Raw genomic sequence first — 27,955 nt, forward strand, 5'->3', positions numbered from 1 at the left:
TGTAGGAAATCATCCTGCTGGTGACAGCACACACTGGATTGGCAGAAGCAGGCTCTTCAAAATTTTCCTGCCGACTGGAGTAAGGTGCCTGTCTCTGCCTGTTTCACGACGCGACCCTAGAGGCCCATCCTATTTCTCCCCAGTAACATTCCGTAAGAGACGTGAGAACTCTGGATTTGAACGCAGGCCTCTCACTACTTCAGGCAGCATTCTCATCAACAGACTCTTGTCCTGTTCCCTGTATTCTCTCTTCTGTCATGTAAATATTTAATTATTTGCCATAGGTTTCCCATCTTGAGGATGGGAAAGCACAGTCTCCATACAACCTTTTTCTGATGCCCTTCTCTTCGTTAACATGTGAATTTGAATTCCTTCGGAGTGAGGAGGCTTTACAACTTAGACCTTGTCATTCAGAGCAGCTGCCTTTACTACAGTGCCTTATGAAAATGTGAGCACCATGAACCCAGTCTCTTCGACTGGCTGTTTAATTGAAAGTGCTCGTGAGATGTGCTGTGTGTTAACACCGCTGTGTTTCGGCCGGGCTACTCTATTGGGCTCTCGGGGGTTCTGTCACAGGGATGTCTGGTCACTGAATCACAAAGAGGTTTAGGCAAGAGACAAGTGCCAATATGCTCAGCGGAGCCAAGATAACATCTCCAATCACATTCAGGAACAGAGTTGTAACCCTGTAACTTAATTTGAAAAATCAGGTCTCTTTCAGAGTTGAGAATAGAAGTTTGATCTTGCATAAAGTTGTACGTGAATAGCAATAACATCGTGCCTCACTATGACAAATGTAAGTGCTAATGCCACATAAATATTCCAACTGTCATCTATAATTGTCATTTAAGACTTTGGTCAGTCTTAGCTATTCACAGTATGCCAATCAGTGTCCTACTTAACCATTGTGTTCTACTTTGTAGCTGTGATTTTTGCAGGCAGCATTTGGGGAGAAGTTCAAATGCATAGTAGTAGCAGTTGGGGCAATCTGGTCTTACAATAGACCGTCTCATATGAGAGCCTCTAAAGCATTTCGCACAGTGAATAACAAAATCACTGAACAATGCAGAACTACCAAAGCCTTTAGTCTCAGTATGCAAAGATTAGAACACTCCATCCTTAGAAAGGGAAAAGCTGCCCTTTCTTGAGAAGATCCAAAAAGGACTCAGGAATCCAATGTTTTAAGCCTTATGGGGCCCTCAGTACTTCGTCTCAGGTGCTGCTTTCTAAATTTTCCACATATCCCAAATCTCCTGTAAATGTTTCTGTTAGTGGGGATGCATAAAACCGTGAGCTCTTACTGCAGGAGGCTAACAGGCCATCAAGCTCTGGTCATTCTCTTGTTCTTCTAACCCCAGGGAGGATGCTGACACACAGAATGCTGCTGGGCAGATGGCTGGAGTGAGTCTGTGGCTCTGGCTTGTTGCACTTGCTTGTTCCAGTGACTGTGCTATTACACGTGGAATGCAGATATCTGTGTTCACGAAGTAACCCGTCTGATTATCCTACAACACCGAGGCTGAAGAATGTCTTCCTCCTTACTCTCCGATAAAAAGCAGCAGTTCATTTACACGGGGTGAAACAGTTTCAGTAAGACGAAGTGAGCTGGTGTGGAAGACAGCACGTGAAGATGTGCTTGTCTAGGAAGGTGGAGGTAAGCTTCCGTGAGGATACACATCCTGAGGTCCGTCTGTCCCTCGGCCAGGAAGGGTTAGGCAGTACCCAGTAACAAGCATCTGGTAAGCGTTCCTTGAATACCGGCAGAGCTCGCGGGCTGAGTTCCTGAGCAGTTCACTAACAACAGATACTGAGGACAAATTTCTGCTGAATAAGAACAAATGTAGGTTTCTGACATCAAGAACCTTCTGTCAGTAAGGTTGCAAAGTTCCCATCTATTAAGTTTCCGGAGAAGCGTTTATTCCCAAGGGTGTTACAGAGGCATGTGACTCAATAGTGAATGCCTAACAGCATCCCTGTCTGATGCTGCAGCACCACAGCGCTACAGGCTGGGCATTCTCTTGTGCCTACGAGGTGCAACTGAGCATATTTCGTTCTCAAATACATGAGGCTGCCACACGAGGAGCCACCTTTCCCTATTTCCCTTGATGCAGAGTTTCAGGCCTGCCATCCCCTACGTGTGGAGAGAATAGAAATCTCTCTGTAACACTGCTGATGAATTTCAGTGTTTCTAGTCAAGTTCTGGCAACGTTAGCAGCCGATCCACGGGAGAGCAGTTTAAGAGGTATCACTGTAATCTGAATAATTAATTAGTGAACAGTAAATCTTTCTTACGCCTAAGAATGTTTATTTCAGCCTTACCTAAAGGTGTTCAGATGTCATGCTTCGGAGTAAGATACCTGGTAAATCACAGAACCATGGAATGGTTTGGGCTGGAAGGGGCCTTAAAGACCATCCAGTTCCAACCTTCCTGCCATGGGCAGGGACACCTTCCACTAGACCAGGTTGCTCCAAGCCTCATCCAGCCTGGCCTTGGACACTTCCAGGGATGGGGCATCCACAGCTTCTCTGGGCAACCTGTCCCAGTGCCTCCCCACCCTCTCCGGGAAGAACTTCTTCCTGATATCCAATCTAAACCTCCCCACTTGCAATTTAAACCCGTCACCCCTTGTCCTGTCACTACAGGCCCTTGTAGGAAGTCGATGCAGTCGTGCTCTTTCTGCACTTAGCGGCAGCACGAAGGGTTCTCGGCTCGCTTGTCGCGACCGCGCGTGCGGCCCGCTGCCGGGTGGTGGCTGAGCCTGCAGCACCGCGCAGGAGGCACGGAGGATGAGAGCGGCAGGCTGTGTTTTCTGCCCCGGTGCCATTCTTGTTCCTAGGAAGCAATCCCAACCTCAGCTGCAAGTTTTCCGTGGGTCATTTCTTCAGTCAGTCGGCCTAAGCGGTCTGTAAATACAGATGGAGTGTAATCACCTAAGCTGTCATTAAAAGATTGATCTCAATCAGCAGAGCCTGATTGTCACCTGAAACCCTGCAATTAACACAATGACTGGTATTTTTGAGAAAATAGCCGAGCGGGGCTTGATTAACAGTGCTATCTCAGGAGTGGCCTTTTCCAGTATTCATTACCGTCAAAGCTGTCAGTCCTGCATTTTGTGTTATTTTGAAGAGATTTCACAACAGGTAGCACTAAACGGATACGTGCAAGATGGGCTTTACCTGGCTTCTGGAGATTTAGGTTACAGAGTTAAAGTGCCTGAATTTTTTATGTGCTTCATGTATCGATGTAGCAAGGAATTAAAAATAAAGGGAACCCATCTTGTGCGATGAATCAGAGGCTTTACACCGAACTTGAATGTAGACTGGGTAAAACCCAAACCCAGATTGTGTAGAGCTGGGGGGCGAGAGGGGAGGGAGGGAGGTTGTTTGAATTGTAGCTGATTGTTCTCAGGCCCCGAGTTCAGTACCTAGTTCGTTACATCCAAACTAGCACCCCCGGTCACCTGGTGTTTGCTGAAGGTTGAGGTTTGTAACCAAACCACTATATATATATTTTTTTTTTTTTTTTGGCTGCTTTTTGTGTATGCTACATTTTCAGGGTTTTATTTCCCCTGCCAGAGTTCTACTTTGTTTTGTTCCATAACTACTTTCCCTCCTTTTATTTTAATCCATAATCACGTAATTCCTGTTCCCGTTTTATCAAAACAAGCTATAAGGAGCAAAGTATAAATAGCTGCATCTTGTGTAGTTACTGTAGTATGTGTGTAGCTGCATAGTTTCATGGAAGAGTACATAACTTCCTGGGTTACGGTTCATTCCACATGGCTCCGTACAAACAAACAAGCCTGGAGCGACACTTGGGACAGTTACACCTTGCTTTGGTCACCTGATCTGTCAGCGTTGGTCTCTAGGGCAATCCAAGAACCTTTAGTAGCCTACGGGACTACATGTTTAATGCAGTTCCACTGAAAAAGGAAACCCTTTTCTGGTGTGATTATGGACTTTTTTGATTCACAATTCCTTTTTCAGTGGCCGCGTATTTCTGACAAAGATAGAAAAGTTTCTAAGGTAACTTTCTGAAACCTTTTGTCCTTCTTGTGAACTCCCTGTATTTTGTTGCTGCTACTCTTAGCATCTGATACTAGATTAACCTATTTCTAGTCATCTCCAGTAATTTATAGGGGGGAGGGAAGAAGAATTTTAGTTACAGAATTCAATGTTATTAAAACACCACTTTGAGGAGTTGTGCTGCTACTACAGGGAATATTTCTGTTCTGGCCCACTTGAGGTCTGTTCCTGTTGTGAAGAGAAGCATTTGCTGAAAGACTGATTTCTGTGTAGAGGCAGGCTGTTGTATTTGTAAAGCCTTGTCCTGTTGGACTGTTTTCGACTGAAAAAATAAACACATCCTATTTTTTCTGTTGAAGATGACCTGAAGCGCAAGGGGATGTTTCTAGGGGAAGGTGTATAATATTATAATTCTAGGTAATAACTGAACTTCGGAAAGGAGCAGTGGCAGATATAGTGCAAATAGCAGAGGCTATCAGACAAAGCAAGGGATAAAATACATTTTCTGGGTATATGATAAGGTAAGAAAAAGCAATAATGGTAAGTGCGTTATTTCTCTACTTTCTTTCTACAAATGGGTTTTAAGCTCGCTTGCGAGTTCTGGCATTGCGTGCAGTTTCTACTTCTGCACTGTTCATCTACAAAGCCTCGTATTTGCTTAAACGTTATTTCTCCACGAGAATCAAAGCAAATTACACGGTTGCCTTCAAGACCACTTCATGTGGAACTGCCGTCCTTCAGGAGTACAACCCACCTTCTGTGCTTTCCAAGTGGAGCTTTGGCTAAATGGTTTTTGGGATATCCATAAGCTCTGCAGTACTGCTGTAGTAATGAGTTCAGATTTTGTGTTGTAAACTCGCTCTTCCAGTATTCATTTAAAGCTTTAAGCTTCCATTCGTATTTCATAACTTGAGTGTTTTTTCTAAAGACATTTCAAAACTTTAATTTGTATGTCTAAGGTTATCCTGAAGTTCTAGAACATATAAAATTATTAAATAAGACTTTGATTTTAATCTACCTTTTTTCTTTTTGATTAAAACCTTATTTTTTTCTTTGCTGGCATAGAATTATTTATACCCCGACACACGTAGTCTGAATTATTTTTATAATAATTCTTGCAGTCTTGCAGTTGCCACCTAACTGCGTTGGGGGTACCAAAGCTGGTTGTCCCTGTGTGGTGCTGCTCTGCGTGAAGCTTCAAATACACTTCCCAGTTTTTCCTACTTGTAGTGCTTTTTTCCTTTTCCATACTACAGTGTCCTGTCCTCTGACAAATTACGATGATTTTTTTTTTTTGCATATCAAATCATTACTCTCACTGTCATTATGATCAAGTGTTTCCTGGGCCAGAAAGGGAGAGGGAGAAGCATGTTTGAAGGAAATAGCCACAAAGAATTCCTAGTTTAAGCGCAGCTGGAGGAAGATGAATGGATGTTAATACACTTAGTGATTAGAGGAGCATAATAGATCCACCAGGTTTCTGCAAAAGGGTGGGCTAGGTGATTACTGTAACCCTTCCTGGATTTAAAGGTAGGAGAACAGCTTCCTCTGTGGATTAGGATTCTGTCAAAAGTGCAATATATAGAATTATGGGGTTTGTTTATAGGAAACAATTTCTACCCTATCTGTCTTCCTGGATCCTATGATGAAAATGTGAGGGCAACTCCTATTCAAGTTGCTGCCTAGTGCAGGATGTATGTATGCAGATTTCTTCAAAATCCTGCAGTTGCTCTGCATAAATTCCGAACTAGTGGGCTAGAGATGAGTGCTTATCCAAAGACAAGGTCACGCTGCTGTGCTAAGTCCCACTTGGAGTACTGTGTCTCTGGAGCTGGCTGGAGTCAGCCTGCAGCACAGACCTCTCTGCAAAATTTATGCACAGGCCAGTTTTTATCTAGTGCAATGTGCAGATGGATTTACGTATAATCTGAGATGAAAGACTGTTTAATGTGAGATTAAAGCCTGTTTAATCTGAGCACAGAGCATTTGGATTGCAGTTAATTTGTTTAGTTGGTCTAAAATACAGATGGAGATAATACAGGTTGGTGTGAAGGGCCACGCAGACACGTGATATCTGAGGGAGGGACTCAGATCTGTAGCTGAACCAGTCAAATGGGCCTTCTGCCAAAACAGGGGAATTCCTGCTTCACTCTTCCCTTCAGTGTTCCTAACTACGCACTTGGATCCCGCCTTTCACGTGGGCTCTGCTGCTCGTGAGTGCCTCCGGCGAGGCCCTCCTCTGCCCACGCTGTGAAGGCCTCACCTGAAACCTTAGCTCCGCAAGGCAACCAGCGTTAGGATCTTCTCGCGGTCCGATCGTACCACCTGACTGGCAGCTGGAAGACAGGTGGTTTGGAGTTGACTTACAATAAAAATCATAAATACACTCTGCAGGGACTTAGTAGAGTGATGGCAATTCAGTAAGTTAAATAACTAAAGCACTGGGCATATTTAGACAATACCGTGCACACTCCATTCTACTCACCCCTGCGTGCGCTTGTTGCATTTTTAATAAACCTCTCTCTGGGAGATAGTTTTATCGTTGGGTTCGCTCCTTAGATTGGATTTTATTTTGCTGTTCCACCAAAATGAAGTGGTGGAACACCTTCCCATGCTTTTCTAAATGGATTTTGAATGTATGTTTTGAATACTTAAGTAAAAACTGGACAGAATAAACAACCTCTCGGGCATCAGAGGAGGCAAAAGGCAGACGCAGCAGCCTGAGTTACACCAGGTGCTGAACGCTGGCGGTCATTAGCAGATGTCAGCACACGCGTGGCTGACAGCAAGTTAAATTGCACCGTGCAGGAGGGGACAAGACAGGTGTTGGAAACGGTTTTAAGCCTTCTAGAGGTTTTGTTGGGTTGCTGTGAAGACCATGAAAGCCTTTTGAGTCCATGTGAAAGATACTCAGCCACTAAGGACGAGCATTCATAAAAAAAAAAAACTAATGAAGTGGTATTAAAATAAAGTATATTGACTTTTTATTCACTTTTATTAATTACATGTTTACATTTATGAATTTACAGATTTACTTCAGATTAGTATTTTAAGTTATCCATTCTATAATCACATGTGCTTGAGAGCACGCAGTGCTGTCCAACTTCAGTGACATTTACATGGAAGAGACACTTCATGAGAAGTACAACAGTGTGTAACAATGCACTACCAGCTAGGTGTTTATTTCAAAACAGTATAGGCCTACAAGCACTGTTTCGGTTTTACAGGAATATGTAAAGTTACTCTTTCCAAATCAGCAGGTTTTTTACACTGTTGGAGCTATTTTACTAATTAACCAGTGAACAGGGAAAACAACAAAACAAAAACAAACCTGACTAGGAAGTTAAGTGCACTTAAGACATCCTAAGGAAGAGGTAACTAGAACATCAAGGAATAACCTGCATGCCTAGCCCGTTTTCTGCCCACTGGAAAAAGCCACACTGCTTTTCCTTCCCAAGAGGGCACGCAAAAAAGTTCTTCCCATTATTGGGACCAATCTTCAACACGGTCTTCATAACACTTCGCTTGCCATGGTTACAAAATGGAAAATTCAAGTCAGCCCACTGCCAAAAGAAACAGGTTTTAGGTAGTTTTAGCATACGTGGTGGTTATGGTTTCCTTATTTTAAAATTGGCAATAGAAACATATCAACAGGGGAGGCCCTAGAAGAAACTCTTCCTAGCAGTTAAGATAATATGATCTCTCTTGTGATCACTGATAACGTTAATTGCAACCGCATGCACTTCAGTGTAACTTTAATTGATGCTAACGCATCGTTTTCTTCAAATTATGACATGAGCCATGACTGTCACGAGTTCATCTGTTAACTGCCTGGTAGTAGGTGACAGAGGCAAACCCTTCTCAGTCGCATACACTCCTAGGAGGGCGCCACGGCCACCAGCTGCAGGTGGGAGGGTCGGGTCAGGTATCAGCACAGAAGTAGGAACAGTTGCCCTGGTAGCTCACAAAATCTTTGGAGGTTTACAAGATTCTGGCTAGATGAAAACATGGCTGATGTCCAGATCTAGAGTTTGCCTGACGGCGAGTTTGCCACAGTCCTTCAAGCAAGAGGCTCAACTAAATGACTTACACAGGTGCCTTCAAACCAGCATTTCTGCAATGAATCTGTTTTACATCACATGGAAACACACCAAGAGCATTTGCACAAGCAGGTGTCTTCTCAGAAGTAAGAGAACTAACTAAAACTGTTCAGTTTATAACTACTGCTATGCTATTAGTTTCAATTTCAGTGTCCAAAAGTATTTAAAATTACCTCAAACTTTAAAAGGACCATATCTGTCCACAATTACAGATTACTGGGGCAAGGAGGCTGCAGGAACAAGCGCTTATTAGAAAACAGGCCCTGAAGTCTTGTACTTACTTGGAAGTAGTCACACCGAGTTTCTCTGGGTAGAGGACAGGTATAAAACTGCCTGCCCTTGTTTCCTCCGTCCTTTCTCACAACTCTGAGGCTGCAGAGGCATCTGTGTTTACTGCAGCGAGGATGGCCCGTGCTCAACGGATGGGTATCGCCTGTCGTATCAGCTTGAGGCTTGCTGTAATGACAGATCACAACACGGGTCCTGCGTAACCTTAAAGGGATTAGCAGCACCACAGCCAGACAGCACTCTCCTGCCATTACAGTCGCTCACTCGGCGTACTTTTACACGACAACAGCCAGAGAACTTCTTTCTGTAACGCACCCCATCGTGCCTTCACAGCTGAAGGACTGCTAGTAAGAGAGCAGGCAGGCCTGCGTGCTTTTCTTGCAGGTATTATACCAGTTTTCCCCAGCAGCAGCCCATGTTTTAAATGATTTCTGAGTACTCTAATCTACAAGCCAAAATAAGTATTACCACCGCTATTACACTGCCCACCCCAAATTCTAACATATTCTAAAGAGAGCATTGGCTCTCTGTGGGAAAAAGACGAATACAGAGTTATTACTCCAGGTTGTAGGTATCCGTTTCACACACTTCCACCCTCTTTGCTAAAAAGTTACAGCAATGCTCCAAGTCATATCCAGACAAATAATCAGCTGAGGGGAAGGAAGAGTGCTCTCTGAATGGGATGAAGTTCCTTCCTTTCTTCCCTATGACCGAAAAAGAGATTTTCTAAATGCAAGACACAAGGCTTTATTTAAAAACAGCAGCATGAGAAAGTTAACATTCTGAAATTTCTCTTTCCAGTATATTTACAGAGCAGAAAAACAGTGATGAAACCTTAGTGAAAAAAATAAAAGCTAATTAATCCATTCAATAAGTTACCAGCTTAGGCATTTTGTGTTTTCTGTCCTGTCACAGCCCTGCAGACATCAGTGGTTTTCTTCCAACCCCTCATTAAAACAAAAGGAAAAAACCCAACGCTTTGTTTGGTTTTGTTACAAAGTATTTGGTTTTCCTCGGGTTTGGGATGTTTTTAAACGTCTGAGTTGATGACTTGCTACAACAACATCACCGTGACTGACACTGTCTCCTTCCTTCTCTGTGTTCCCAATTACCCTGCCTGCACCCTCAGCTCTCGGCAGTCCTCTACCGGGACAGCAGGGAGAAGCTATATCCAATGCAGCCCAGCCTGGCTTAGCCAGCCTGTTCCAACCTGGTGCTTCAAGAAATAATTTCTGTATTTCAGAACAGACACAGCCGAGAGTTTTATAGCGTACCATAACTATTTCACACTCACCCTGTGCAATTTACCATTCTAAGTGATATCCACCTTGCACTCCCCTTACTGTTGGGTATGTCTGCCCAACCTTTCCTGACAACCCCAATCGTTCCTCACATTTCTCTTAACTAGGCAAAGGACGTGTCTGAATAGGGCTGTGTAAGGAGAACTTCAGGATGGGTAAAGCACTGAAGGAGTTACATGCAGGGTGGGGGAGGAACGTTAAGAGAAAACAGCAACGGGAGGTTCACCAAGGTACCTGTACAGAGCTCCGTATCATGGAAGAATGTTGAAAACTGCCAGCTGACAAATAACTTTCATTAGAGTACATTCATTCAGCTACTTCCCTTCTGTCATCTTTCACAATGACTTCACGATGTAAGCAGACAGCAGCTGCGGTGCTAACGTCAGACAACTCAGAACCGTGCTTGTTGAGCTACCAGAGCTATCTGATTGCACGGGAATAGCTGAACTACCAACAGCAGCTGCGCAGTTAACAGCAGCACTGACCAAAACCCAGGACTTTTCCAGTGACAGCCTAGGTCCTTCGGTGCTTTTGAAATCTGAGTGTAATTTCAGTTACGCGAGAATAAGTTACCTCTGGCAGAAATCCAAAGACAGGAGTGTCTGAACCCAACAGCACATTATTCCATTGATCTTCAGGGATAAAGGTAGCGGATGGGATCATAAGGAGGCTTGTTTACATTTCAGCATCCATACCTGATTGCTGTATTATACTGGTGGACAGAGGGCAGGTGCTCTGTTTTCTGTTTCTTCTGTACATGTCTGATGGTGAGAGGTGGCGGACAGGAGGGCAAAGCCACAGCCGTCACATGTGCCGAGCAATCCTTGTCTGCGCGTCCCCCTGACCGGCAGGCGTTGTTCTGCATTTCATGACAACTGCGTTTTGGAAAACCACGCTCAGAGCGTCCGTTGGACACTTGGGTATCATTTCTCAAAAAAGCTTTGTTCCCAAGATCTGTTAAGACAAGAGTTGTAGTTCCAAACGCAGTTTTCCTATTGATCTTTATTTCTGTGCTTGGTTTTCGGAAATCATTACAAGGGTACTTCATTAAGCTTCCTGCAGAATCTTCACCATTCTCTGTCTTTGGAACTAAGGAAAAATAAGCTATTGGTTATAATCCTTCTGTGCAGAGTGATACATCATACTTCTGATCTGTGTTCGTAAGTCAACATACAGAGTGTGAAAGTAAGTTTACCATTCCGTCTCCGAAGAACCCAAAGCCTGTCACAGATTACACACAGTACCAAGTTTTTTACAATAAAAAAAGCTCATGCACGTTTGGAGTCACGTACAACATGTGTTTCAGGGTGACGTTACTATTGCCTGTACAGAACCAGATGTGAATAGTACTCTGTAAATGAAAGTTACTGGAGAATTAACAATACAAAATTTTGTTTGGCCCAAATAGGGGAATTAAAACATTTAAATTTTTCAAACCAACCTTTTATAACCCCAGCCCTGGGAGACTGCAGAGTACGGTACCTCCCGCAGCACCACGTTACCCATTTCTGAAGTACTGTTTTACTGCTGGCACAAACAGGAGTATTCGTTTGTTGGGTTTTCCAGCGCTCCCTTCACAAACACTGAGCGCACCCGAACGTGCTGATCCCTCCTGTCCGAGTCTTCAGAAGCAAGCAGGTCAGACGTTCCCTTTGCATTTCTCTCCCAGCATGAACAACAGTATCTCTTCTTCACGGAACCAGAGGCCTGCCTAGCAGGCAATAATCATTCCCAAAGAGTGGGCATAATTTATTAATGCCAGTTATAAATAAGGCGTCTGGGGGTAATCTTTCCTGAGAAAAGGGTGGAAAGAAAAACTTTAGGGGGTCCCTACGTGCAATCTTGGCGAAGTAGCTGTGAAGCCACAGTGTTCAAGGCCAGACTCCGTCCCTTTCTACTATCTCCAGCGAGTGTCTCCCTCCTACATCCTCCCTCCACACAGAGAAGAGGGAATTAAGCAGAAGAAAAATGGGTAGGTAAGGCATACGGAAGGACACGCTCTCCCCAGAGGCCGTCTCACTCAGAAACAAGAGTCCCGACAGTTTACTCTGAACAACACTTCACTGCTGCCCAGTGAAACCTACTGGTTCCGGTGCATTTAGACTGGTTTCAGTAAGAACAGGAGCTTGGCCTTCTGCTTAGCAAAGGAGCAAGGAAATTGGGATGTAAGGGTAAACAATTATCCCTGTCCACAGACTGAACTATTTTGGCTGTATGGCCAACAGCTAACTTCACGTAGCACGTAGTCTGTACTCAAAATTCAAACATTTCTGCTGACAGCAGTTAATTTTAGAAATAACACGAAAGACAAAAAATGAACCAAGTGAGAAGGCAAGGAATCTTGCAGTCTGAAAAGGGAGAGGTAAGCAAAATTGTGTTGAAATAAAATCTCAAATACCACTGGGATGCAAAAATAAGTCTCTTCTTTATAAAAAGAACTTCTGTAACAGTATTCCACCAAGTCTAACACTCAGATTCCAGGCCTGTTTTCAGAAGAGGCACACAGCTAAACAAGTGAAACTGAGAAGTACAGGAAAAGGAACCTGTTCTTTTTTGTTACAAAGCTTAAAATAAAGCATTTATGTGCATGCTGTTACATATTTTAAGGTCCAGCTGACAGTATTAATTCCTGGATAAGTGTTAGTTGGTAAATCTGAGCCTGTGGACAGATCTAAACTTCCAGGTTTCTGGTGATGATTTTGCAGGGGAATTATGCAAGATTAGCCTCTGCTGGCAACAAGTGTCATGTAAGGCACAAAGACATACTTTTATTGATTCCTGGCCTGAAAAGAGGGACTTTTGCTGGTGTAAGGTGAGAGTTTCACACATACCACTCCAGCCACTGAAGGACTAACTAGAAGGAAGCAATACTTCAAAAAATGCGTTACAACCTATTTTATAAAAACACAGACCACAAAGTCACTTCTTCAAAGGCTGGGAATTTGGGGGCACTTTGGAAAGTATGGCTCAAAGTACCACCAAAAGCTATGGGAACGTGATCTTTAATTCCGATTTCAGCACATATACCTTTGAGTCATACAGTGAAATTCAGTGCACTTTTCACCATAGGTCCTGGGGCCTACATGTAATTCTTCCCAGATACAAAAAGCCTGTACATTGTTTGAAAACAGCCTTTTTTTCAGTTTTGCAGCACTGGAGCTAAAAAATAAGTTGCAGTATGCACGTTTCAGCCACTTCACTGAATAATTCACTAGACAGTGTGAAGTAAGTGGAGTACTGGTTTTTGATGTAGGAAAGTTTCAACATGGAATTGTTATAGAATTAGCTTTATCCCTAAAAAGCCACGTACATGCACACGTCTATACTTTGTTTCTTGGAATACATGCAGTAATTCAAGACATTTTAGAGCAACAGTCGATCCAAATGACTTCCTGCAAATCCCTTCATAGAGTGATTTACTCACTCCTCCTACAGAAAGTGAAAAAGAATACAAAGCTCCTCTTCACACAGAAAACAAGTCTCAGTGGAAAACTCTGTCATTACCTCGCTCTTCCCTTCTTAATATCTAAATTTCTGTACAGAAATCTGGAAAGAAGCTAGCATCTTTCCATTTCCTTGTCCCTTTTAGGTCTCACTCACAGCTACCTCTGGCCACCAGATCTAGACAGCAGCATTAAAAGCTCCAGTAAGAGACAAACAATACATTTAGGTAAGAAATCCAGAATCTTCCTTACTCTAAACTTGGAGGGAAAAAACTAGCCCCTGAGAAACCCAACATCCTTTTTGGAAAGGATGCAGTACCAAAATATACTGCTTTTGTTCCCATAAGAGAATGATAATTACTTTTCTGCCCCCTGGTGATTTCTGTATCAGACTTATGCTGCAAGCTTCTAATGATGTTAAGGAGAATTGAAGGAATGGTGTTTTGTCTCACTCCTTGTCCCAGTAAAAACAAAGTGTTGCTGCAGAGGCTTGTCTACAAAATCCCACCTACACACGAAGACAAGAGACTTTAAGGGTTTAAAACAAGACAGTTTCTGTGATTGTCCATGTAAGATTCTCCAAAATCTGACTTTGTTAGCTGAAGTTATATAAATGCAATTCACAGCGAGACACTTCTACAGTTGTATAGTTCTGAAAATGCATCAAAACTACACACACACACCCTTTCCCAGCAGAGATTCCAGACAACCTTTCAATACCTTCAAGCCTTGAAGTCAAACAGGCATCACAAATTTCAGCAGAAGGCTTGTTTATCAGGGTACAGCGCATACACGTCCACTCCTCTTCAGATTTCTGAGCTACGTGTTCATTAGAACATGACCCCCTGCCATATGCACAGCCAATTAGGCTATTTCCAGTTGGCAGTTTGCTGTGAAACAAAAGAATGATGTTAGTATTTTGTGACGTTTCTTGCACAGATTGCCTTACACCGCTACGTGCAGGCAGGCACCGGCTGGAGAACAAGCAGTGTGCAGTGCTGCGCCTGCCTCTCACAGCTCGGACAGCGTGTCATGGCTCCAGCTGGATTGTGGGCTTTTTGGCTCTACCTCAAGGGCAAATTTTTCCCAATGCTGCAGAAGTATTACCAATTAAAACAGCTAAACAAAATCAGACAGAAAGTTAATAATTAACTCAAGCACAATGCCCCAGCCTCTCTCAAATTCCCGACCTGTTCTAGTAGTGCAGCAAGAAACTTGGTGAGAAAGGGAGACTGTTCCAGAAGTTCTCCACCAGCCCTTGTACAGAACGCTGACTAACAAATGCATTACTGGCTAAAGGACTGTGCGGAGGCCAAACTGCAAAAGGTCACACAACCTAGCAAGGAAATTTCCTTTTGCTCTTATTTAAGTGGTACCCAATAGATCACTCTCTTACCCTAACAGCCAGCAGAACGGAAAACCTTAAAAGTTGGGAAGTCTTTCTTGCGTGTCAGCATCGGCTGGAAAACCGATTTAACATTTAAGGATTTTCTTTTTACGTTTTGGTGGGGTTTTTTCTCCGCATCAGAACTGAAGAACGTGCTGGCTGTGACTGGTGAACCAACTGAGGAATATCCTGGCTGTGACTGGTGAACCAAAGCTGTACTCCAGACACGTCTATAGATTTCATGTTATTTATTTTCCTGTAAATTATATCACCTCCCGTATTGATACACTGATTTAGAACCAGAGTTACCATTTTATTTTACAGTCACTACATGTTACCAAGGACTAACTCTGTCATAGAATCCAACCACTGTTAGCATATTAAATGTGTTATGTGTTCAGTAAGATGTGTATGTACATTTTTAAGTACTGTGGCTGATAAGTTGTTGGGTGTTTTTCTCCATAGTTGTTCTGGAATTTTTTTTTTTTTTAATCCTAAGAAGTTAAGCACTTCAATTAATAATGCAAATGTTGTCCTTGGGAAGTGTGGTGACACTCCTTAGACCTATCATTTATTCCGTAAGCATCACTCCCCTTAACAGGCTAGATTTCTAAAATAGTGGTAGGGATTATTTTGTAACCTAACACATCTTCCACAACAAGAGAATGGAGGAGGATAATGAGAACTGCTGACATACCCGACAGCCTGTGCTACCAGAGGTAAAATAGACATTACAGTAGCATTCACCAAAATACTGTGGGGCGAGATAACAAATCTCAAAGTGTTAAAAATGTGTATTTTCACATTATTAGACCAGCTGTTCTCCTCAGCTATCGAAGATGCATTACTAGCCTGAGTATGTCATGTTCTGGAGTTTAATTCCATGTCATCCCCCTGGTCCGTCCATCGTTGTCATTCCCCTCCCCATTTTGCAACATGAAATATAGGGGGAAACGTGTATTTTTTAGATTCAAGAGACATTTGAGATTGATGAGGTAATCTCATAACAGGTATTTTCTTCATTTATTCAGCTGAACAAAATCAGAAACTTGCTGCAGTTTCTGATCTGCAGCAAGTCAGTCTGATCACACAGGCTCCCTTCAGTCTCCAGGAGTGAAAAGCTTGGAATGGCAGATAAACTACTTGAGCCACACACACTTTTATTTGGTAACAGTGCAAAACAGAGCAGTAGAACAGAGGCCTGACCATTAGGATGAGGACAGCACACGAAATGACCTTTCTCTTTTATAGCTACCATTATTATGTTTTTCACCGAAATATGCCACTGTTTAATTATTTGCTAAAAAAACCCACCCAAACCACTACTTGTTCAAGAACAGAGAGAGATATTTTTTTCCTTTGCATCATTTTCTAGTTATCTGATCCAACAGAACACTGCTGTCTTACCCTACAAAACATTTCTCATTATTACTTTCTGAAAATTCAGCAGATTGGGGTTATCAGCATGTGAAATATTTGACTTCCACGATGGAATGTTCTATATTTGATCTATACTCAAAGGCAATTTTTTACGTTTTAACCAAAAACCCCTCCAGCCATCTGAATCTTGAAAGAAGGTTGGAGGTGGGAGAGGGATTTGTGTGCTCTGTAAATCTTGTATAAAATATATATATATATACACACACGCTAATGAAGGCCAAGTTTGCAAAGCCAAGCAGTTATCTTGTATTAGATTGACAGAGCTTAGTATAAAAAGGCAAGATTCTGAAACCTCAGATGAAAATTTTCAAGAACAACTTATTTATGTAAAAAGTCTGAATAAGGTGCTTTTGGAACTTTTACCTTTCGACCCTTTGTGATATCAAATGCATTTTGTGCTTTTCTAAAATAAAAGCAGGAAAGCTGCTGCTAGCACAATTTATGTGGAACTGACAGTGTCTCTGTGGCACACCCATCATAAAAGCTTTCCAAATCCGATAAGGAGAAAGGGAAAAAAAAAAAGTCCTAAGCTCTACATTTTCTGTACTCTGAATTTACAAAAGTTTTAGTTATCCTCAGTGTAACTCTACAGCCAGAGCAAAACTGCACTGGTGCGCAGCTCTCTTGATATTCCAGGACTGAAGAGGCTATCCTATGAAAGGCAATGGAGACACAGATTCCTTCCTTCCCTATGACATTCAAGCGTCACAAAGTCGTACCTAACACTGCCCAGCTGGGGATCTGCCGCTTGACATCGAGAGCAGAAGTAAGTCATCCTGTTGTTCTCTCCCAGGCGACACATGGTGATCTTCCCACTGCACTGACCACAGGCCGGGCGCTTGTATACCCTGTAGTGTTTCCAGAGGGGAGACCCCGTTTTGCGGCACTGAAACAGAACGTGTTTAAAACCCAAGTTAGAGACCCAGGACAAATTTTATGTCAGTCCTCCTGCAGCTCAGCTGAAGCTAAAATAAAAAATACCCCACATAAACTGACAGCTCGGTATTTAAGGCACACTCGTAAGGGTTATCACCTGTATTTCATGTTCTTTTACGAAGAGAATTTACTTTAAATCGGGTATTACAGCACCTGGAATTCTTCTCATAATGAAATAAAACACAGAAGACCAAAAAAAAAAAACCAAAAAAACATACTAGCAAGTAAATATATGCTAGGGACTCCCTGAGTTCAGCTGGACCAACTAGCTCTGATTCAGCACCAGTCACCTCTGAGCTGAAATCAACGCAGCATGGAAAACAAAAATAAAACAAACACAAGCCACAAAACCATCACCACCTTCCCTCACCCTAAAAAAGACCCAAAAACACACCGCAGAGCCAGCTCAGACCTGACACTTCAATCTGGGTTGATCAAACTTCTCAAAACATAAAGAGCTCAGCAATATTCCAGAGATTCTGCAGGAGTCAGGCAGCACCCAGTAATGTTCAGCTTCATCTTAGCACTGGCCATGCCAGACAAGTTGGCTCGTGACAAGCCACTTGGTGCTACGGTGAAGTCCCCAGATCCTGGCAGAAAGCCACATTAAATTAAGTACAGGACAAACCCTAAAGAGCTTCCAGAGGGCTGACAAGCAGGCAGGTTTCATCAGACAATTCACGTGGCGGAAGCACAGACACACCCCAGCAAAAACTGGCAGAAAAACAAACAAAACCCCGAAACCAACAAAACACCCCACACAATCAAAGCCCAGCAGAGACGCAGCCAACTCTGCAGAGCCACCCGGGTTTCTGCACTACAATCACAGCTCCTTGGGCACAGTTCAAACGACAGCGCAGCTGGCCCAGCAGCACCAGCCCAGCTCTGGCAGGGTTCAATAGCTCGAGCTCCATAATGCATGAAGTCCCTTGGACTTCTCCCAGAATACAGGTGCCTTTGAGCACAGCCCATTTGCTTCTACCGTGCTCTTATTCCTCAGCCTCACTGAGGGAGAACGCTTTTGCTGGTACAATCTACTACTTCCATCAAAAGGAATTACTAATATATATTTGCATGAATATTCACAAGCAGTTTGCTTTCTCCTCAAAGTTTACAGTTAGTTTATCAGTAGCTTCCTCCCATCCAGCTATTAAAACCCCCAAAAAGCAGCAACAGCTTTTTACACAGACAAGATTCCTCATCTTTGCATCTGTAAGGTGCTACTACAAATGATATAGTACGATTACTACAAACAGTCTGCAACAGTCTATGAAGAAGGATCAAGCACTACCCCTCTCATTAACCTATTTTTGTGCTGTGTTTTATCTCAAAGAGACTGGAGGGCAGGCTAGCTCTCCTTTAAAAGCACTTGGCTGGTGAATACTTGCCAAACATAGATTATATAATTGTTTTAAATGGCTGAACTGAGCTACATGAAGTTTAACTTTTTTGTTTCTTCTCAGTCTGAAAGCCCATGATACATTTAAATCTCCTAGTTCCATGGCTGTTGCAGAACTGGATGCTGTCTCTTTACTGGCAGACTTCACTAAGAAGTTTGGAGAATGAAAAGATTTCCCTAGCCAGGCTAAACTACTCTTCAGTGGGTGGGAGGAAAGCATTTGAGCAGACTATTAAACAAATTACGCTTTTAGCCTTTATGACTGAAAGACAGTATTAGGAAAGTTAGGTGTCCTCCTCCTACCCTACAAGAAAAAAACCAAAAAAGCATTTCTAGCAGCACTCTCTCTTTGCCTTTCATGAATACCAAGAGAAACAGACAAGAATTTCACTGTGCTGCAGAATTTCTCTGCCCACAGCTTAAAGAAGAAAAACATACAAGAATTAAGTCAAATTCTCTGGTTTTCTATTTTGGAAAGTTAAGAAAGAGCAACCAAGAATTAGAGCTTACAGGGGAAGAAATGAAATCCTACTGAAGTTGCGACAGTAGGGAGAAGCTGGAATTCATTTTTCTTTAGCAACAAAAAAAGTTGTTTCATTTAGGAAAAAAAGTTGTTAGAACCTCTTCAGTCAAATAAATACACTTGCTATTTGAAGTTGCATAAAGGCAGCCACATGAATTGCCTTCACACTTCCCTGGGGCAAGCTCTAGCTCCCAGTGTGAAGAGTGACCTTTTTGTTATCTTACATGTAAGCGCATGCTCTAACCTGTGTCAGTCCTGACACATCCAGAGTGACGTTACAGTGCACGCACAGCAAAACTGCACAGGCCCTCAGGCAGCACCTGTCCAACTCTTCTACTGCAACTGGGCCAAGCTGGGCACGTTCTCACAGCCTAGTCTCCCGCACCTTTCCCTCATTTGGCAATTCACAACTAACAAAGAGCACACAAACCAACATTCCCATTCACAGAAACACTTGTCCTGTTGCCTCTTTTTACTGTTTTCACGAGACGATCTCATACAGCTAACACGCCGGAGCCAGGTCTGGGAGGATGCTCAGAAACATCTGCCAATACCTTATAAAAAAGCAGGGTAAAGTCACGCGTCATTTTCACCAAGTGACGTATATGCTCATCGGTCAGCTGGCAAACCTGTAAGACAAGAACAACTTTTAAACTACTATGATGCTAAGGGACAACAGCAGAAAGACCTAGAGCGCAGGGACACTTTGAACACCTTCAGCTAATGTGGAATTGCACTGCTTCTTGTTACAGTAATTCTCTGACCCTACATCACATACACCATCTCAGTAAGAGAGTGCGTTTTCACACTACACAAACTCACTGTGTGAACACCAAGGTACTCTGTCTCAGCCGTGAGAAACATGAGGTAAAAATTTCAGTGGTTTTCCTCCCTACTGACCTAAGAGTTCCTGATCACAGGAATCACGTGGAGTTAGCAGCCATAATTCCTCCCACTTCCCTCCTAATTTCCTCATGGATTAGGATATGACCCACCTATCATCAGAGGCTCTTTCCTGAGAGAGATCTTCAGGAAGAACACCTGAGCCAACGGCATCACAATTAGAGAGATGTAACAACCAAATGCATTTTTGTTAGGAACTCAAAATTTTAAGTCACATTTTGATTTCCTCTGCCAGCCCACGTTGCAGATACAGTTAAAATCCAGACTGATCTTGAAAAGAACTTTCAGGAATACTGTTTAAAACACTCTTCAGTTACTATCTTCACCAGCTTTCCCTTCCATTCTATGTAATCGCAACCTGTTTTGCTAACATCAGACTTCTTTTTAACCAAGTTTGGAGACACATGCTTGACGATCTTACCCAAAAAAAGTACTGCAAACAATGTTAGGAAAGCAAAGATGCCAGCCAGCAGGACAAGAAGTGGGAGAAGCAGCTGCAAAAGTAATCAACTCTACCACACAAACAATTTGGGTTGTCACTCAACAAAGAAAACTTGAACACTCTTCACTTTCATTTATTTATAGGCTGACAATTTAACAGGATGCCAAAGTCAGGATGTGAAAGTTAAATTCCCTACTAAGGAGAGGTTTCAAGTTGTAAGAGCGAAGGCTTAGCCCCACTAAGTATGTCGACTCCCTGAGGCTGGAATAGCAGCAACAGGTTCCAAGGAATGCCATGACAAGTTATCTCCAGTTACAATCATAAAATGTTAATTTAGTGTCTTAGAATAACTTAAGAAATAACAGATGATAAAACAAAGAAGATGACAAAATGTTATATAAATATGTATTTACATTCTTAATACTTTGGTGTCTTTAAAAACACTCTTGAGATATTTCACCCACCTTAACAGCTGGATGAAGACCACTGTCAAACAGTGCTTCGTTTTTTATGATATTTCCCACTCCAGGCAATACCGATTGATCCAGTAACACGTCACACAGCATCCGGGTTTTCTGCTGCTTGATCTCACTTTGTGCTCTGAAGAAGCTGAACTTTGGAGAACAGACATCCAAGCTTTCCATCCTTCTCACTTTCCGCTCGCTCTCAGCTGCATTTCTGGAAGATGAAAAATACATTAAGATTTATTTTAATGATATGCTAACACAGCAGTACGGTTTTAAAAACAACAGATCAAAGTTTAACAGAACATTATATGCAGATAACAGAAACCATGAAAATACCAATGACAGGAAGAGGCACAGAAATTACATTAACCACCCCTCCCAAAGCCACACCAGTGATACATGCATGGAAGATGCATCTGGTCCAACGTACAAGAAATCATCCTTATTTTGTTCATACTAGTCTGAAAAAGTAATTGCCAAGTCCTTGCTTTTGAACTACTTCCAACACGGAAAGACCATGTGTTTGGACCATCAAACATAGCGTAACCGTATGGTTACATGGTCCAGTAATTACAACATAATAATAATAAAAGACAAATTTTCTTAAACCTTGATTTTATTAGGTTAAGCAAAATTGTTTAAAAACACAGCACAAGTCTCAAGCTTACACAAGCTTTTATGTTTTGTAGTACTAAATATGCATATATATGTTACTTGAATTTACATGCTCCTTTTCACCCAAGAGCCTCAAATGCTTTAAAAATCAAGCCTGCTATGTTATTTCTGTCAGCAGTGAGAAGTACAATGCTGATGGCCAAAAACATCCACCTAATGTCAATTAGAGCAATTACACCGATTTGCTTCCAAAAAGAAAACAAAAACAGAAGCACAACCTGGGGGAGCATAAAAATTTGCAACCAGTAATGTCCTTATTATTGTTAAGGGAGTGAGACTCATGCAGAAACTCAAGGAGCAACGGGGTTCAGCATTCAGACCTTAGGTTTAAATCCAAACTTCATTACCAGTCTTGAAACTCTCTAACGAGACTCCAGCACAGAACTATTTTAACTGCATATAAACTCTGATGCAAAAGTAACAAAATTAAATTACCATACCCATAAATAGGATACGTCCAGAAAGTTCTGGTGTCTTTCTTTCTGCCTATGATGGCTTTCAAGGACTTAACAATTTGTGTGTGATTTTTCACCACGTTCTCACCAGAATGTTATTAGAAGACATAAACCAAGGCATGTTTCATTTGGTTAGTTTCTGCTTTACCTATAATCTACTGTCACCTCAAAAAAACAAACAGTATCCTCTGTAAGCTGTATCTCCAAAACTGGTGTTGCTCCATTTCTGTCATTGCTTCTGTCGGGATTAATCCGCATGGAACCATTCATACCAAAGTGAATCCTTGGAGAGAAAAAGAGAGTTCTTACAGGTATTTTATCTTAACAATCACGTTACACTAGTCTGTTCTCTGAAGTTATGCACTATTCTTACCCACCCAAGTCAGTGTGGGTGTACATTAAGCCCAGTCATTAAGACTAACACAGCAACAAACGACTTGTTTAGGTAGTGCTCAATCCCCAGAGAAGAACCCTCCCCAAGTCAAAACCACTCGACACCACAGCAGTTTTCCAGTGGTCTTCGTAATCCATCACACAGAAGGCAAACCTGATCACAAAGAAACATTTTTGCTGGCATATTGCACTCAGACTTTTTTCACTTCTCATGCTAGTCTTCCAACATAGGCCCTCAGGGAGGCTGAAAGAAATGAAGCTACTTCACCAGACAACTTTCTGTAAAATCAGGCAGAAGTCACCTGTTATGAAAGGCTTCAGTCCCCATATTGCCAACACTGTTATCACATCAAAGCTACTTCCAGTAACGCCATAAACAAAGTAATTAACATCTGCCATATGCTGTTTTCTGCTTTTCTTTGCCTACAACCAAGGCAAAACCTGCAGGTCAATTAAAAATTAATAAAAGAAATAAACTGAAAAATGCACAGATGGCAAAGGAGTGGAACAGACTCTTTCAAGCATTCCTTTTACAGATCACTAATGTTTTAAGAGGTCTTACATTTCATAATATACTCTCCTGGGAGCTAGTACACTTGAGCAAAGGACAAGTTTGCCTGTGCTCTCATACGTTTGATTTCTTACAAATCCACCTGGTACGTTCGAGTCCTAAACCACCGTAAGCTAGAGGGAGCGTCCTCCTGCTATACACTGTACACCAGAAAAGGTGGATTATTTCCTAGCCACAAAAAGATTTAACACATTAAACGACACAAATGACCAAAGAAGCACAACGTCAGGTGTCTTTCGTTTTAGCCCCTCTGTTACATTTCAGGAAGGATAGGGTATTTTAAATATTTACAGATAGGTTAAAACAACATTTCATTAAGCACGGTCCTAAAGTAAACTCTTTATATAACACCCTCACAGCCTTTGTTCATTATGTGTTTTCAATTTTTAAAAACTTCTGTCTTTCCAAAACTGTCGTCTTGCAAGTCAGTTCAGCTGACATAGTTATTTCACCCCTTTTATTTTCAATTGCCAATTCTCAAGTGCCATGAATAGTACCGCACAGGCTTAACCAGTAAAATTGCTTTTTAAACCAAGCAGTAATGCCCTAAATGCTTCCAGAAGGTTCTTTTTAAGGAAACAGCATTCACATTAATAGCTGATGGTTTCATTTAGATTAGGTATCAGGAAGAAGTTCTTCCCACAGAGGGTGGGGAGCACTGGGACAGGTTGCCCAGAGAAGCTGTGGATGCCCCATCCCTGGAAGTGTCCAAGGCCAGGCTGGATGAGGCTGGGAGCAACCTGGTCTAGTGGAAGGTGTCCCTGCCCATGGCAGGGGGGTTGGAACTGGATGGTCTTTAACGTCCCTTCCAACCCAAACCATTCTACGATTTACCAAGCTCCAGTACAGTTTTTAAAGGGAGTATTAACAATCACAATTGCTAACTACCTTAGTGACTGGTTAGTTCATGACTACAAAAAATAATTAAGTCACCCCTACACATTTACACTCAAAAGCCTTAAGAAATTTACAAAATTTCACTCCTATGTGTTTCATTACCTTTGATGTCCTGAAATACGGCAAAACAGAAATCTCCTCATTTTAATTACAAATAGAAAAGCCATGCTAATTAAACCTAGGATCTGTTATTCAGTGATAGCTAGTAGTAAGGACTCGATGATTCTTTTGTTGTTTTAAAGAAAAAAGGTGAGGTTTTAAAATTACTTAGTGCCACACAATATTGCAAGGATCTGCTTTTATTTAAAACATTTTTCCCGTAAAAAGAAAATATTAGTAGCAGCACAGACAAAACTATTATATGGAGATGCAAAAAACAACAGTGACAAGTCACATGATGAAATTCCAAGGGCCAAGATGTAACTTGCATTCAAGACAGTAGAAGTCTTTCCTTTAAGGGATTTGGAGTCAACAGTTATCTCTTCCCTAAGAGTATTTTTTTCTGTTCTCAGTTATACAAAAACTTAGGTGCATTATAAATTTTCAGAAACTTTTCTAAACCATTTATCACTCCAAATTTACATTAATCTCGCATTATAGAAACTGAACCCAGAACCTCTCACATACCTGCACCATTTCCATGGCAAAATATCCATGTAAGTCTCTCCTGCACAATCTGGAAGTATCTGAGAACTTTTTTTCGAGTTTTGATTTTTAAGTGACTTCCAAGGCAAAGTTGGAAAAAAAAAAATCCTCAGATTTTCAAAAAACCCTTGAATTTCTTCAGTGATTTTAATGTCTTTGTTTAAAACGACATTAAAAAGTAGAAGTACCAATTTCTTCAGAAGGTGGCATTGCTTATTTCTACTCAAAAAAAAAAAAAAAAAAGCAGCTTCTACTGCCCACCATGGATTGCAAATATACTGAACTGAACTTGGTTTGCTAATTGCTCTCCATGACATGGCAACACTTCAGAAGCATCATCCTCATTTGCATGTCAGGCAAGCAGTAGCCAAATTGTATAATACAATTTCATGGGCAGGTTATCTTCTCCCACCAGGCAGTCATTCCCCACTCGAGAAAATCCCAGAGCATAAAATGAGTTAATTACCCTTCATGGCCGAGTCTTTCACAAGACATGCCTGACTAACATTATTCCAGCATGACTACCAGCTTTTTACAGGTAATCTTAGCAGATGAGAAAAGCTGGTTTTGTAACGTTGAGAAACTACGTACAGATACAGAAACTGTGTATCAGTAACCTTCCTCATGACAAAATTCCTGTCTTTTGTGAGTTAACTTTAATAAAGAAATAATACATCCCCCTTATGTCCTCCCCCAGTAACAATCCTGGCAGCCAGTCTTAGCCTGCTGTAAGATGCTGCTTCTGAGGTCTTCCTTGACCTCCTGTCAACATCTTTAAGATGCACAACATACATTTTTTAAAACAAGTGAAGAGCTTCATTAACCAATAGTAACTTCTGCCTCCTGTGCAGAGGAGACCTTTCCTGTACAAAACTTCTGCAGTGTTTCTGATCAAATAAATTACATGGCTAAAGGGACTTATTAAATACAGTTTCTAGAACTACAATAACTGATGAATTGATGAAATTTTTAAGCTTATTATCAAATGATAACTGAAGGTTGTTTTAATTAAGCCTAAGTTATTGCCTTGGCTAGAAAGCTTAGGAATTATTTAAGATCTTTCAGGGTCAAAGGATTTTATTTTCCACACTAGAATTTGGCTACATTATCTTTGAAGAGAAATTTTGCAAAATGCTTACTTATATTCCTTAGCAACAGCTTTTTTCTTGTGATGATGTAATTCAGTCTGTTGAAACAATGTTTTTATTGTATAGTTTTTCTTATTTATAATTTATTCCTTTAATTATCCAATCATTCTGTAATACATACAATAGTCATTTAAAAAAGGCTCACAGCTATATCAGTTACCTCCCCTGAGTTTTTTATCTTCCTTTAAAAGTGACTTATCTTTTTAAAAACTGCTTTTTGTTCTCTGTTTCTATTTAATAAAGCACAACACAAAGCAACAGAAACTGATTAAGACTATAATCTTATCCTTCACAAATATGGGTAGCTTTAAACAAATATGCAGTCCTGTCCTACTAGTGACTTGTAGGATTGTCATGTAAAGACTGGTATGTGCTTGTAAGCCTAGCTGCATTTCTCTAACACTTGGAGAAATAAGCCTGTGACACTCTGATAACCAGAAGGCCCCAGCTACCAAAGGTCAGCCTACACATCCTCCCAGGTAACTACTAATATATCACTGCCTTTATCCAGCATGAACTGTTGCACTCGCAGCCAAGCATTTTCAGTTCTATCTTCCTCCTACATCAGCAGTGCACTGGCAAAACATTATGTCACAGAGTTGTAAGGTATTTGTTGATATTATCAATTTTAAATGAACAAAAATCATGACCTTACACCTTTGTTCAGGATGGGTCACTAGGTGACAAAGACTACACTGAAAGTAGAAGTGCTGTTGTTTTTCCCTTTTAAAGATTTATGAAGATTAGAACTATGTTGCAAGTAGAAGGGTAAAAGAAAAGCATTAAATGCAAGCCTTACCCATTAAATAAAGGCCCTACTTATGTATCCTATACTGATTATCATAAAGAATGAGAGGGGATTTTTTAACAGTCCATTACACTGTGCATTTGGTTACATTTATTTTTAGTTGACTTTGCAGTACTGAAGCATATCGAACTACAAAAAGTAAACTAAATTCCAAGTACAACCTTAGTGACTAGTACAAGAAGATATCCAAGGGGTTAAAGCATAGGACAAAATCCTGAACATGCCAACAAACCCCTAATAAGCTCTGCAAAGCATGAACAAACAGTGATTTAGGCAGTTTTACCACCTGTTTAGGAGACACGGTTTCACTGGAAAGTTAAGAGTTACATTTGTGACACCCAAATTTCAAGTCATAGTTCCAAACCAAGGAGTTATTAATATTGTTATGAGAAAGAAAGACAGCATAAATGCATATGCACATACATATTCTAGGTTTGGCAATTTTTCACCTAAGTTTATTATTAGAGCAATTGAATCATTAAATATTAAAGTACAGAATTTCAGTCTACATTTCCTCAGGAAACTTAAAAAGAAATTGCAAGTACGGTTTGTAGCGGAAGACAATTGTAACTGCACGCCCTTCTCTGAGTTTTGACCCTGGAAAATGCAATTACCTGTTTGAAACAAAGCATTTCAAGGAGTATCCTTTTCAGATACCTTTACATGGAATCTTAGTCTAAGAATACAGCAATAAATTATCTGAAAATGTGACTATATCTGGTATTTCCAGCACTGCAGAGAGACTGCTAAGTTCATCAGCAACACTAACTTTCAAGCTGACATGAGGAAGAACAAGCCGACCCCTGGAATACATACAGTCTGAACAAAGTCTTTTTCTCACATCTTACCTCAAGGCTTTCTGATCAAAATACATAAAAAGTTCCTTTCCCAATGTCTCCACACCCCTGTAAACATGTCCGACAAGGAAATCGTGACCAGAGGTTCGCTCCTCACTTGCAGCAGTCTGAAAATGAGTGCACACACACAAAGATTAAAACAGAACTTCTACTACTTTGATTCTAGCATCAGTACACTCTCAGCAAGCAGCTGTATGAACTGATTTTCCAGCTTGGACAACATTAAAACTTTTCTCCTTAAGCAGCTCTATCAAAACCACTGAGACTATTAACCCAGGAAGGAGACAGTCACTGTTGCTAACACGATCATAACTTAGCTTGCTCTTTTCCAAACTGAAAAAATACATATTTTTTATCAGGGTATTTTATGCTTCTTCCTTAAATTTACATGAATTCACAATTGGAGTTTTAAGCTGATGTGAAACAACAGGTATAGTTTGAGTATTAAATTCTAACCAGCGTGTCAATCCTGCCATTTCCAGACCTACCTCCTTCTCCAAATGCCTCTTGCTGGAGTTGTTACCCATGCTAATTATACACTTTCAGTGCAGCATTGTATATTACAGAAAACCCTCTACTGAGCCAACAGAGATGGCTCTTTTCCTACTAGTTTAAAGTCTAACCTTAGATGATGCTGAACAGCAGGTGGGACACTACTAACGGACAAGAAAAAGATAATTGTGAGACTGAAGCAATAATCTTTTCTTGCTTAGCACATGAAACTCCACTGAAATTATGAGACCTCTTCAGGTTACCTGGTCCAAACACCTGCTAAAAGCAGGACTGACTGAGGTCAGGCAGCCCAGGGCCTTCTCCAGTCAACTTCAGAGTAGCTCCAGGGATGGAGACTC

General features: G+C 41.3%; 1 protein-coding gene across 1 annotated transcript; it reads right to left on the reverse strand.

The window, feature by feature from the left end:
- Positions 1-7,412: 7,412 nt before the first annotated feature.
- NEIL3 (nei endonuclease VIII-like 3 (E. coli)) lies at positions 7,413-27,631 on the reverse strand. Its single transcript, XM_010157012.1, has 10 exons — positions 27,593-27,631; positions 27,096-27,211; positions 21,934-22,068; positions 20,653-20,866; positions 19,398-19,472; positions 16,705-16,871; positions 13,879-14,048; positions 10,411-10,819; positions 8,408-8,582; positions 7,413-7,589 (listed from the first exon to the last, which is right to left on the reverse strand). Exons 1-10 carry the CDS (start codon positions 27,629-27,631, stop codon positions 7,413-7,415), a joined length of 1,677 nt encoding a protein of 558 aa, XP_010155314.1.
- Positions 27,632-27,955: the final 324 nt, after the last annotated feature.

The sequence above is a fragment of the Eurypyga helias genome, unplaced genomic scaffold (genome assembly GCF_000690775.1).
Source record: "Eurypyga helias isolate BGI_N326 unplaced genomic scaffold, ASM69077v1 scaffold10858, whole genome shotgun sequence".
In the NCBI taxonomy this organism is placed as follows: Eukaryota; Metazoa; Chordata; class Aves; order Eurypygiformes; family Eurypygidae; genus Eurypyga; species Eurypyga helias.